This window comes from Leucoraja erinacea, chromosome 17 (assembly GCF_028641065.1).
Source record: "Leucoraja erinacea ecotype New England chromosome 17, Leri_hhj_1, whole genome shotgun sequence".
NCBI classification, from domain to species: Eukaryota; Metazoa; Chordata; class Chondrichthyes; order Rajiformes; family Rajidae; genus Leucoraja; species Leucoraja erinaceus.
In genome coordinates this window covers 40,249,820-40,262,550 of record NC_073393.1, presented here as the reverse complement: position 1 = coordinate 40,262,550, position 12,731 = coordinate 40,249,820, and the positions used below count along the sequence as shown (strand labels likewise).

General features: G+C 42.7%; 1 protein-coding gene across 1 annotated transcript; it reads left to right on the top strand.

The window, feature by feature from the left end:
* Positions 1-357: 357 nt before the first annotated feature.
* Positions 358-12,731, top strand: sult5a1 (sulfotransferase family 5A, member 1). Its single transcript, XM_055649029.1, has 6 exons — positions 358-534; positions 4,188-4,396; positions 8,245-8,371; positions 9,411-9,505; positions 10,567-10,747; positions 10,837-12,731. The coding sequence occupies exons 1-6, from the start codon at positions 396-398 to the stop codon at positions 10,947-10,949; spliced, it is 864 nt and encodes a 287-aa protein (XP_055505004.1). The 5' UTR covers positions 358-395; the 3' UTR covers positions 10,950-12,731.

Below are 12,731 nucleotides of genomic sequence, written 5' to 3'. Positions count from 1 at the left end.
AAATGCAATTGACTGCACATTGACTGAAATTACCCACGACCACAAACTACTGCGAGCAGAGGCTGAGATAGCTGGGGAAATGCGTTTTTTAATATCTGCTGCGGAACTCAATGGGTTAAGGCTGCACTGCTGTTATAGGTTCCATGTCATACACCAGCTTGCAACTACTGAAGGCCTCACCAAAATATTTGGGGAAATCTGTAATTAATTTTCAGAGAAGAACTCATTGTGTGGGGGATTTGATCAAAAAATGCAAGAGCCAAAAAAAACCACAACTTCCTCCTGGAGGGAGGGGCCGGTGCAGAGAATGGCAACTGGTTTCCTGTTACTGGGGCATAAAAAACCTGCTCTCTGAGCCGTCGGAAGAAGTTCACTCACTGCAAGCTGCACCAGCCATGGCGAACCTTGATGTAACAGTTCGGTATTCAGGCATTAACTTTCCGGGGCACCTGCACACGCTGAAATCTTTAGAATCCGCCCAGAAGTTCAAGTTTCATGACACCGACGCAATGATCGTTACTTATCCCAAATCAGGTAAGAGCACCTGCGCGTCAGATACCTCTCCTAAACACTATTCACGATTTGCCAAAGGTAGAAACATCGCTGGCAAATGTCAGGCAAATGTCATAGCAAAAGGATTTGAGTATAGGAGCAGGGAGGTTCTACTGCAGTTGTACAGGGTCTTGGTGAGACCACACCTGTAGTATTGCGTACAGTTTTGGTCTCCAAATCTGAGGAAGGACATTCTTGCCATAGAGGGAGTGCAGAGTGCAGAGAAGGTTCACCAGGCTGATTCCTGGGATGTCAGGACTGTCTTATGAAGAAAGACTGGATAGACTTGGTTTATACTCTCTAGAATTTAGGAGACCGAGAGGGGATCTTATAGAAACTTACACAATTCTTAAGGGGTTCGACAGGCTAGATGCAGGATGATTGTTTGCGATGTTAGGGGAGTCCAGGACACGGGGTCAGAGCTTAAGGATAAGGGAGAAATCCTTTAAAACCGAGATGAGAAGAACCTTTTTTCACACAGAGAGTGGTGAATCTCTGGAACTCTCTGCCACAGAGGGTAGTCGAGGCCAGTTCATTGGCTATATTTAAGAGGGAGTTAGATGTGGCCCTTGTGGCTAAGGGGATCAGAGGGTATGGAGAGAAGGCAGGTACGGGATACTGAGATGGATGATCAGCCATGATCATATTGAATGGCGGTGCAGGCTCGAAGGGCCGAATGGCCTACTCCTGCACCTAATTTCTATGTTTCTAAGAGGGAGTTGGGCAAGACATGCAACTTGTGAACAAGGGAATTTCAGATATTGTTACCTACGTTTTCATACATTTCATTTTTTATAGTTCCTTTCCAGTATTTACTATGTCAGTGTGAATGCATGTTCTTGACAATTTCTCATTGTTTGAGTACAAGTATTTGAAAAGGCTCCGAATGCAGTTTTCTGACAGGGTTACATGTAGACGCTAATAGGTTGCGGTTTAACCTGGCTATGAACTGTGGAACAATGCATTAGGCCTTTGACTAAACGCATAATTGACACCACAGCCACGATCTAAAATAATGGGAACTGTAGATCTCATGAGTTTGTGTCAAAACATGTTGAACCTCAGCGGGTGTACAATACCTAGATGACAAATGAGTTCTGAATCATCTCAGACTTATTGGCCCAATAAATACAGAAGTCAAAATAGGATAGAAATGAAAGAATCTGAAGAAGGGTCTCGACCCGAAACGTTTGGCAGTGGAGGCCAAATCGAGGGCAGATGAAGCCAAATCTCTAGATGGATTTAAGAGAGAGTTAGATAGAGCTCTAAGGGGTAGTGGAATCAAGGGATATTGGGAGAAGGCAGGCACGGGTTATTGATTGGGGACGATCAGCCATGATCACAATGAATGGCGGTGCTGGCTCGAAGGGCTGAATGGCCTCCTGTGCACCTATTTTCTATGTCTATGTCACCCATTCCTTCTCTCCAGAGATGCTGGCAGTCCCGCTGAGTTACTCCAGCATTTTGTGTCTACCTTCGATTTAAACCAGCATCTGCAGTTCCTTCCTGCACATAGAAAATTAAAGCGACAGGCAAGCAGAAGCTCACAATCGAGCTTACAGTAAGCAGAAGTGTCGACAAATAGTTCTTGATTTAGAGTTCACTTTCCCTATGAACATTTGCACCATGGGTGTGAATGCAATATAACAAAATGAAATGTCTGCAGGAAAATGAAGTTTCCGCTGGAAGAAGTGGTTGAGGGCCAGCACGGGATAAAGGGAGCAGGTAAAATAACAGGCAGTACAGCTCCTGCTGCTACACTGGAAGATGTTACGGAGGGTGTGATGGAAGTATGGAGTGAGATGGAATTGAGGGAATGCTCCGTTAGGGCCGAAGAGGGGAAGAGGCGCTGGTTCTTATAGGGCTGAATATCCACAATATAAACATTGCACGGGCGATACTTCTGTGCATCATGAATGAATGAATGAAAAAGTTTATTGGCCAGGTATATTCACATACAAGGAATTTGCCTTGGTGCTCCACCCGCAAGTGACAACATGACAGTTAGGAATGACACCTTAAACATGAAACAATTTGTCCTGACCTCAAATTAAAAATCTAATTACAAAGCAGCAAGTTCTAAGTATTCCACTGTGTCAAATGAAACTTTTAAGCAGGGCTCCCGACATGCCCCAAGCGCCTTAAATTGGATAGTACCTCCGCCTCTGCAACACTACATTGTGGGTTATGTATCAAATAATGACGAGGCACAGGAAGGAGAATGAGAATCTCGTAACCTGGTGCCAAGATAACAACCTCTACCTCAATGTTCGCAAGACAAAGGAGATTGTGATTGATTTCAGGAAGCAAAGCTGCACACACGTTGATGGCATTAAATAGATAGTCTATAGACAATAGGTGCAGGTGTAGGCCATTCGGCCATTCGAGCCAGCACCGCCATTCAATGTGATCACGGCTGATCATCCCCAATCAGTACCCTGTTCCTGCCTTCTCCCCATATCCCCTGACCCCGCTATTTTTAAGAGCCCTATCTAGCTCTCTCTTGAAAGCACCCAGAGAACCCGCCTCCACCGCCCTCTGTGGCAGAGAATTTCACAGATGCGCAACTCTCTGTGAGAAAAAGTGTTTCATCATCTCCGTTCTAAATGGCTTAATAAGGAGTAAGCCATTTAGAACGGAGATGAGGAAACACTTTTTCCATAAACTGTGGCCCCTGGACTCCCTCAACATTGGGAAAATGTTTCCTGCCTCTAGCGTGTCCAAACCCTCAACAATCCTATATGTTTCAATGAGGTATCCTCTCATCCTTCTAAACTCCAGAGTGTACAAGCCCAGCTGGTCCATTCTCTCAGCATATGACGGTCCCGCCATCCCGAGAATTAACCTTGTAAACCTACGTTGCACTCCCTCAATAGCAAGAATGTCCTTCCTCAAATTAGGGAACCAAAACTGCACACAATACTCCAGGTGTGGTCTCATTAGGGCTCCGTACAACTGCAGAAGGACCTCTTTGCTCCTATAGTCGAAAGCTAAAAGTTCTTTGGAATAAATATCACCATCAATTTGTCTTGGACCAGCGGCATCGAACCTATGACCATGAAAGCACATCAATGCCTATACTTAGGAAGTTTGGCATGTCCCCAGCAACCCTCCACAACTTCTACAGATGCGCCGTAGAAAGTATTTTATTGGGATGCAACACAGCAAGGTTTGGGAACAGCTCCATCCAAAACTGCGAAAAATTGTAGACGCATCCCAGACCATCGCCAAAACCAACCTCCCTTCCATTGACTCCATCTACACTACACGCTGCCATAGCAAGGCCAGCAGCATGATCAAGGACTTGGTCACTCCCTCTTCTCGCCTCTTGCATCAGGAAAATGCACACCTCCAGATTCGGGGACAGTTTCTTCCCAGCTGTTATCAGGCAACTGAACAGTCCTCTCCCATCTACCTCATTGGAGACCTTTGAATTATCATTAGTCGAACTTTATTTTTCACTAAATATTGTACACATTATCCTTCATCTGTACACAGTGGGTGGTGTGATTGTAATTATGTCTCTTGTGTCTATTCATTGACTGGTTAACACGCAACAAAAACTTTTCACTGTACCTCAGTACACGTGACAATAAAGGAAGCTACAATGATTAACACAAATTACTTTTCCGCAGGCACCACATGGATGCAGGAGATTCTCACGATTATTTACAATGATGGGAATCCACAGCTTGCTAACACAACCCCAAACTGGCTTCGGACGCCCTGGATTGAACATTATTACTGTGAGAATGTTGTGCCGAACATGCTGCATCAACGAATCCTCACCACGCACCTTCCCTATCACTTCCTCGCCAAGTCTCTCAAACAGACCAATGCAAAGGTAGGCAAACTCAGTAACTAGCGTGATGTGGGCACAAGAGGCTGCAGACGCTAGTGTTGAGATTGGCTTCATTATTATTTTTTTGCCAGGTGCAACAGGATAGGGTAATACATTGTTGGAGGAACTCAGCAGGTCAGGCAGTGAATAGACACAAAATGCTGGAGTAACTCAGCGGGACAGGCAGTGGCTAGATACAAAGTGCTGGAGTAACTCAGCGGGATGGGCAGCAACTCTGGAGTAACGTTTTGGAGTCAGGCCGTGGAGACGGTAAAGGAATGGGCAACATTTGGGCTTGAGACCCAGCTTGCATCAGGATTGAGAGTATTGAGAGGAGGTAACCAGTATGAAGAGTTTTCAGAATTAAAGGAAGTTCTTTTGGGAAGGAGATGAGGAGAAATGTATTTAATCAATGGGTGGTGAATCTGGAATTCTTTGCCATGGAAGGCTGTTGAGGTCAAGTCAGTGGATATTTTTAAGGCAGAGTAGATAGATTCTTGATTAGTATGGGTGTCAGGGGTTATGGAGAGAATGCAGGAGAATGGGATTAGGAGGGAGAGTAAGATCAACCACGGTTGAATGGAGGAGTAGACTTGATGGGCCGAATGGCCTAATTCTACTACTATTCCTTATGACCTTAAGTGCAGAGGCTGGCAAGCGATAGGTTGATGCAGGTGAGGGGGGGGGGGATGAGGAGATGAAGGGGCCAGGTAAGAGGAGGGGAGGGTGGAGGCAGAGACAGAGGCGGGAAGGTGATGGGTGAAAGAAGGGTTGCAGATACTAGAATCTGATGGGGACGGTGAGATGTGGGGCTGGATAAGGGAGGATGGATGGGCAGATGGAACTTGGTGGAAGAGGAAAGAAAAAGTGTTATTGAGGGCTGGGGAGAGTGTTCAGGGCAGAGGTCCTCCTGAATTAGGTCATGAAAGTGGGACAGGCCCTTTATACTGGCTACCTTCCCTCAGCACAGTCCTAATATGGCGTCCCGACCAGAAATGTCAACTATCACTCTACCCCCACAGATGCTGCCTGGCCCACTGAGTCCCTCCAGCAGTTTGTTTTTGTTTTGTGTTCTTGAATGAGTCCAATATTCCTGCATTACAGCCCAAAAGACAAGAATTATTCAGAAATTGTCAACTTAAAAATGACTGCCCTGAAAGTGACCTTCCAGCCTTGGACTGTCACAACCAAGCCAGTGCTTTGCTGAACTTCTGCTGAAAGGGTCACACATGATCACACTGGGACCAACATTTTGCCTTGTGGTTCTGCATTTTAATTCCTTCAATTACAAGTTTCAAAAACAATAATTTTGTAACTCCTTCCAACCTCTGTCAGCCCTACAATCTCCTGACAAATAATTCTGCTCTTTAATTCTGGCCTCTCGAACATTCCCAAATCTAAAGCTCACTACCACTGTCAGCTATGCTTTCAGATGACAAGGTCTGGCCCCTCTCCTAATGCCGTTGTGGAAGCTGCAGTGTGGCAAAGGATATGGTAGCTGTACAGCAGCACATTGTGGAAGCTGCAGTGTGGCAAAGGTTAGGAATAGGAATAGAAAAACTATATTGTCATATAGTGCTGTTGATCGGCCGCGAGATCATTTCCTTTCTCTGTTGCACCCCCTCCTGTCAAATTGCTCTCCAAAACCTGCCCTCTCAATCAAGTTCTAGGTCATTTGCCTACATCTCTCCTTGTGGTTAGGTATCAATATTCTGTTTGATAAAGCTCCTTATAGCATCTTTGAACATTCTTATTTCAGTTAAAGATGCTTTACAAAATGAATTCTTTAAGAAGGAACTGCAGATGCTGGAAAATCGAAGGTACACAAAAATGCTGGAGAAACTCAGCGGGTGCAGCTGCATCTATGGAGCGAAGGAAATAGGCAACATTTCGGGCCGAAACCCTCCTTCAGACTCACTGAGTTTCTCCAGCATTTTTGTGTACCTTTACAAAATGAAGTTGTGAGTCGAAGTTAGATCATGTTGAGATAAACTTGGTGAAAAATACTGCTTTGCCACACTATATTTTAAAATGGTTATTAATTTGTGTTTGAAAAATAATCTCAATGAACTCGGCATGAATCATTCCAAGGCACATCATCTTGTCTCATTATCACTTTAGTGGCTTTACAGCGGGAACAGTGCACGCTGTTTCCAACACATACTGGTTCCAAGAGAAACCATTTAATGGAGAACCAGGCAGGCTTGATTGAGAACAAAACCAGGCTTTAAACATCACTCCACTCAGTGTTGTTGACCTTTACTGAATTTTATTTACAACGAAAGGCCCTGTCCCACTTTACCGAGTTACTCACAAACTCTCCTTGAGTTTTCCCCTTGATTCGAACTCGGGGAATGTCGGTAGCGAGTCCGTAGATGTTTCGTAGCGGTTCGTATTGCCAGCCGTAGGAACTCGGGGCATCAGGTAAGTTTGGACGTTTATTCAACGTTGAAAAATGTCCACGAGTGAAAAAAAATAGCCCTGAGTACCTACGAATGGCTATTACCGTAATTCTCCGAGTTCGAATCAAGGGGAAAACTCGGGAGAGTTCGTGAGTAACTCGGGAAAGTGGGACAGGGCCTTAAGTTATACCGTTAACCTCTCAGCTACTGTGCAGATAATGAATCCTACACTTACAAAATATAATCGCTCCACACACTTCTATTCCTACAGCAACGTTTCTTACTTTAACTATGATATCACACATTGTTGGCTTTACCTTGCACTAAACATTATTCCCTTGTTCACTGCTAACGTTCACTTTCTAATATCAGAACTACTACACTTCCTGGACTATCTGCATTTTCCCCCGGACTTCTACCGCAACCTCCCAAATAATTTAGTACTAGCTTATACTGTGATCTATTTGCAACAGTAGCTACAGTGGAACTTTACAAACAATCCAGTTAAACAAGGAGAGAGATTATACACGTCAGGTTGGGCTGTACTTGATTGAGTCAATAAGTGATCCATCCATTTTGGATGCGATTCATGTTTTCCATATGTAGAAAATACAGGGTTTATTTACCCCAACCATTTCTTATAGAGTCATCACATCATACAGCGCAGAAACAGGCTCTTCGTTCCAATGTGCCCACTCCAACTGACATGCCCCATCTACACTAGTCCCACCTGCCTGCATTTGACCCACATTCCTCTCTAAAACTATCCTATCCATGTACCTGTCTAAATGCTTCTTAACGTTTGCGATAATACCTGCCTCAACTACCTCCTCTGGCAGCTGGTTCCATACACCCATCACCCATTGTGAAAAAAAGTTACCCCACAGGTTCCTCCAAATCTTTCCCCCTTCACCTTAAACCTCTGGTTCTCGATTCACCTACTCGGGCAAAAGACAATGTGTCTACCCAATCTATTCCTCTCATGATTTTGTACAGCTCTATAAGACCACTTCTCATCCTCCTGCAAGCCAAGGAATGAAGACCTAGTCTGCACAACCTTTCCCTATAGCTCAGACCCTCGAGTCCTGGCAACATCCTCGTAAATCTTCTCTGCTTTCTTTCCAGCTTAACAACATCTTCCTCCGCGCCGGTCCAATCTACCCCTTCAAGTAATCTATAAATGGAGACCATATTCTAATAAATAATTCTGGTTTGTCAATTAAAACATATCTAATTTTTTCCAAATGTAAGGTCTCCGACATCGTGATGGTGGGGGTTGTTGGGTTTTTCCAAAAATTTAATATCAATTTTTTCCCAATTATTATACTGTAGTCAAGGAAATATCTTTGGTTTATTGTACCAATGTCTTAACTTTTGTCAATGTTTTTGTCCGTTGTATCAAATATATATCATTGTTTGGTGAAGACTTAACATTGCCCATTTACGCAGGTTATTTATGTCGCAAGAAATCCAAAGGACATCATTGTTTCATTTTATCATTTTCACAAAATGGCAAAATTCCTACCCGAGCCGGGAACCTTTGGGGAATTTCTGGAGAAATTTGTAACTGGAGAAGGTATGCACTTTGATCCTATTTATTTGCAAAATATCAAGTATGATTTCAAAAGTAGGCACTTCAAACTTTGATCCATGCTGGAAAATTGTTTCTGTCTAGAAAAAAAAATCCCATTCATTGCAAATGTCATTCATTCTGGCCCAATAATGATGAACTTTACATTTCCTGATGTCCGTGGAAATAATACTCACTTCAATATTTTTGCACAATTATAAATTTGAATAATCTCAAAGCATTTGATATGGTTTTTTTTTTGCCCAATGGGGTTGTGCAGCTACAATAGTTTCATTTACTGATGAGAATGAGCATTCACAAGTCAAATTATGTAATTTAAATATTTAGTGAGAGATACTCAAAAGAAGTGCGTAGTCACCTAAATAATGAGAAGAAAATCTGTGGTTTATGTATCTTAATGCTGCAATCCAGAATCCACAGCTAAATTCCAAACTCTACAACAATATAAACAATTGGGAGATAGAAGGATAGAAGGGAAATTATAAGAACATTTATCCGTTGAGTAACTGTTATATTTTCTTGAAAACAAGCACAAGGGACTCTCCCAGCATGTGAATTTAGTACACCAAACTATAGCTGTGCAGAACTGCAATACTGACAGTGCTGCTTACCTAATGAAGGATTAAACATGTTTGTTTAGGTAACCAGAGGGCATGGGCTTAAGGCAAGAGGGGAGAGATTTAAGAGGCTCATTAGGGGGAACTTATTCCACTCAGAGGGTAGTTCGTATCTTGAAACAGCTGCCAGAAGAAGCTAGAGAAGTGAATGGAATTACAACTTAAGACATTGGGAAAGGTATGCATGTAGAAGGGTTTTGAGGGCTATGAGCCAAATGTCAATCTCAAGGCAATGGACTAAGCCATATGCCATCTTGATGAGTGGGTCCAAGGTAGGGCAAGGGGCCTGTTTCTGTGCTGTACAGCTCTGCGACTCTTATAGATACAATAAAGTTCTGCTTCATACGCTTCATAAGCTTCAAGAAGGTTCAAAATATTAAATCCAAACCTGCTACTATTATTTTCAGTGAATTATGGATCATGGTTCGAACATATCAAAGAATGGATGAATCACGGGGATAAACTCAACTTCCTATTTATCACTTATGAGGAGCTCATAAAGGTAGTAATTGAACATTAACGTTTTGCTTTTATTACACAATTTGATTATTTGAAAAGATATTTTTACAGCATTTGAAGTTTCCAACCTTAATTAGAAATATTCAACTTAAAGATGAAAACGGCAGAGTTCTGTACTTTTTAAACAAACTCTCCCTCTCAATAGTCTGACAGCAGTCTACCATAATCCAGCCCTTCAACCTAGTTTTACTGTGGTCAGTTTTTATAGGAAATCATAGCAATTGCTCCAACAGGGCTTTTGAAATGAGAAATATTGCCACTCAAACAAGATCACAGGGTTGGTATTTGGGCACACATGACATAATAAGAGAGTGAGAGGTGGATGTTGAGATCCAAAAGGCAGTCATTTACTTACGTGGTTGGCATCCTAACCTGGGGTTATGCTGGGAATATCATGTCCCAGGTGTGACAAATGTGGTCCAAGTACCTCCAAGACACAGACCGATACGCCAGCACAGACTGGCAGGCCCGCACGCACACACACACCCGCAGACACGCACACACCCGCAAACACACACCCGCGCACACACACACCCGCACACACACACACCCGCGCACACACACACACACACACACACACACACACCCACACACACACACACACACACACACACCCGCACACACACACACCCGCACACACACACACCCGCACACACCCGCACACACACCCGTAGACACGCACACACACGCACACACCCGCACACACACACACACCCGCAGGAGGTTTGAATGACGTCACCAAATGACACGAACCAAGTTTGTGCTCAGGGAAATCATTTGAGCATTAAGTGAAGGGGAGTGATCAAGTAGTGGTCATTACCAGGTGCAACTTCAGAAAAAGAACAATTTTCAATTGCACCTTAACAAAGCGCTAGCCACTGTGCTGTAGCTCAGACCAATCGGGTCTTGAAAATGTTACATTGCACCTGCAACCTAACCCAAACATTTGAGAAAGAAGTTAGAGAAATTCACAAAAATATGAAAATGCATTTTAAAAGTTGATACAAATATTGGTGTTTTACTCTCATCTATTACTTCCAACAGGATCTGAGAAATTCTGTCATAAAATTATGCAATTTCCTAGAGCATCCTCTATCACCTGAAGCTACAGACACAATTGTACGGCACTGCACTTTTGCAAATATGAAAGAAAACAAAATGATCAACTACACACTCATTCCCAATGAAATTATGGATCAAGAAAGTGGAAAATTCATGAGGAAAGGTTAGTGGAAATACAAGGACTCAAACCAGAAAGCTCCAATTCCCCTTGGCCTCATCATGATTATGTTTTCATCATTTTGTGTTATTTAGGAGTTGTTGGAGACTGGAAGGAACATTTCACAGAAGAACAGAAGCAAGCATTTGAAAAAATATACCAGGAGAAATTGAGTGATTCCAACATTATGCATGCCTGGACTTTATAGTGCTTGCCTTCAAGAACGCACAAAGACACCACGAATATGTTCTAGAGTAAACTACTTAGCCCCTTAAGCATGCCGCAACATTCTATGTGATTACGGCTGATCTACCCAGCCCTATGCCAGTCTTACCCTCCGGTGCAGTCTATGTGGTGTATTTAACCTTCTCTCCGTGACTGTGGGGATAACCTCCAAGTCTTCAGTTTCCTCTCAAATCAGACATGCATGCTGGAAAGTTAATTGGTCATTGCAAATTGCCACTAATATGTAGGTGGGTGTCAGAGACAAGGGGTGTTGAGAGGAAGGTGGGGATAATGAAAAAGGATTGATATAGATGGATAATGTAATGTAAAAGGGAAGTTGATGCTCAAAGACTCTGTGGGCCAAAGGACCTCTCTTTGACCAAGATGTGAGCCACATTCAATCATGCCCTAATAAATCAAGTAGCATTCATGTACAAGATTCAAGTATAAGGGCAATGAATACATGTTGCAGCTAAACAAAGTGTTGGTTAGGACACACTTGGTGCATCGTGTGCAGTTCTAGTCACCACAACATAGGAAGGATATGATTAAACTAGAGAGAGAAAAGATTAGCAAGAATATTGCCTGGATTGGAGAGCTTGAGTTATCCAAAGAGATTAGATTAGCCAGCTCTATTTCCCTGGAGCAAAGACAGAGAGGTGACATATTAGAAGTACATAACATTATGAAGCATGAATAGGGTGAATGGACAGTATGATAGGAAAAGTCCAAAACTAGAGGGCAGAGAGAAGATGTTTAAAGAGGTCTGAGCGATGTATCTTTCATGAAAAGAGTAATTGGTATCTAGAATGGGTAGCCAGAAGTGGTGATGGAGGCAGTAAGATTAACATTTAAGAGATACCTTACCGGGTATTTGAATGAGCAGGCTGTGGAGGGATATTAAATATGAATGCAAGCAAATGGATTTAATATAGATAGTTAGATACAGCACCAGAGCCCCGGGTTCGATCCTGACTACAGGTGCTTGTCTGTACAGAGCTTGAACGTTCTCTCCGTGACCTGCGTAGATTTTTCCGAAATCTTCGGTTTACTCCCACACTCCGAAGGCAGTAGGCTAATTGGCTTGGTATAAATGTAAATGTAAAATTATCCCTAGCATGTGTATGGCCATGTAAGTGTGTGGGGATTGCTGGTCGGTGCGGACTCAATGGGCCGAAGGGCCTACCACCCTGTACCTCTAAACTAAATTAAACTTGCAAAATGCCCCTCTAAACTGCATGCAGTCTGATATGAAAATCTACCAGCTTATGTCCGTCATCACCAAGTCAAACCTTGGAAATGCCAAACTAATAGCACTCTGGGAGTTCCTTCTCCACTAATGATGGCAACAGAACGGAGTTCAACATTCCACTGGGAATTTTGATATGGGTATTGAATCCAGGAATTGAAGTTAATTAGGCTATTCTATCTACTATCTAAAAAAAGTTTGTAATTTTTTTTACCAAGATTGTGAAAAAAAATGTTTCATCCAAGTTACAAAGTTATGTATATGTATAACCACTGACATTGTAGAATATTGCAAATCAGAATCAATTCAAGAGCAAGCAGCGACCTACTGTATGATTCTATAGATTTGATAATCATCTACATCAGCAAAAAAATATTGCTTAACTAATTTTAAAATTATTGCAATAAAGTGATTTTGCAGGACAATGTTTGTGAATGATATCATATTTTTAGCGAGAGACAAACATGTTTCAATGATCCTCCCATGTTAATTGCACCCAATACAAGGAGAAATGTG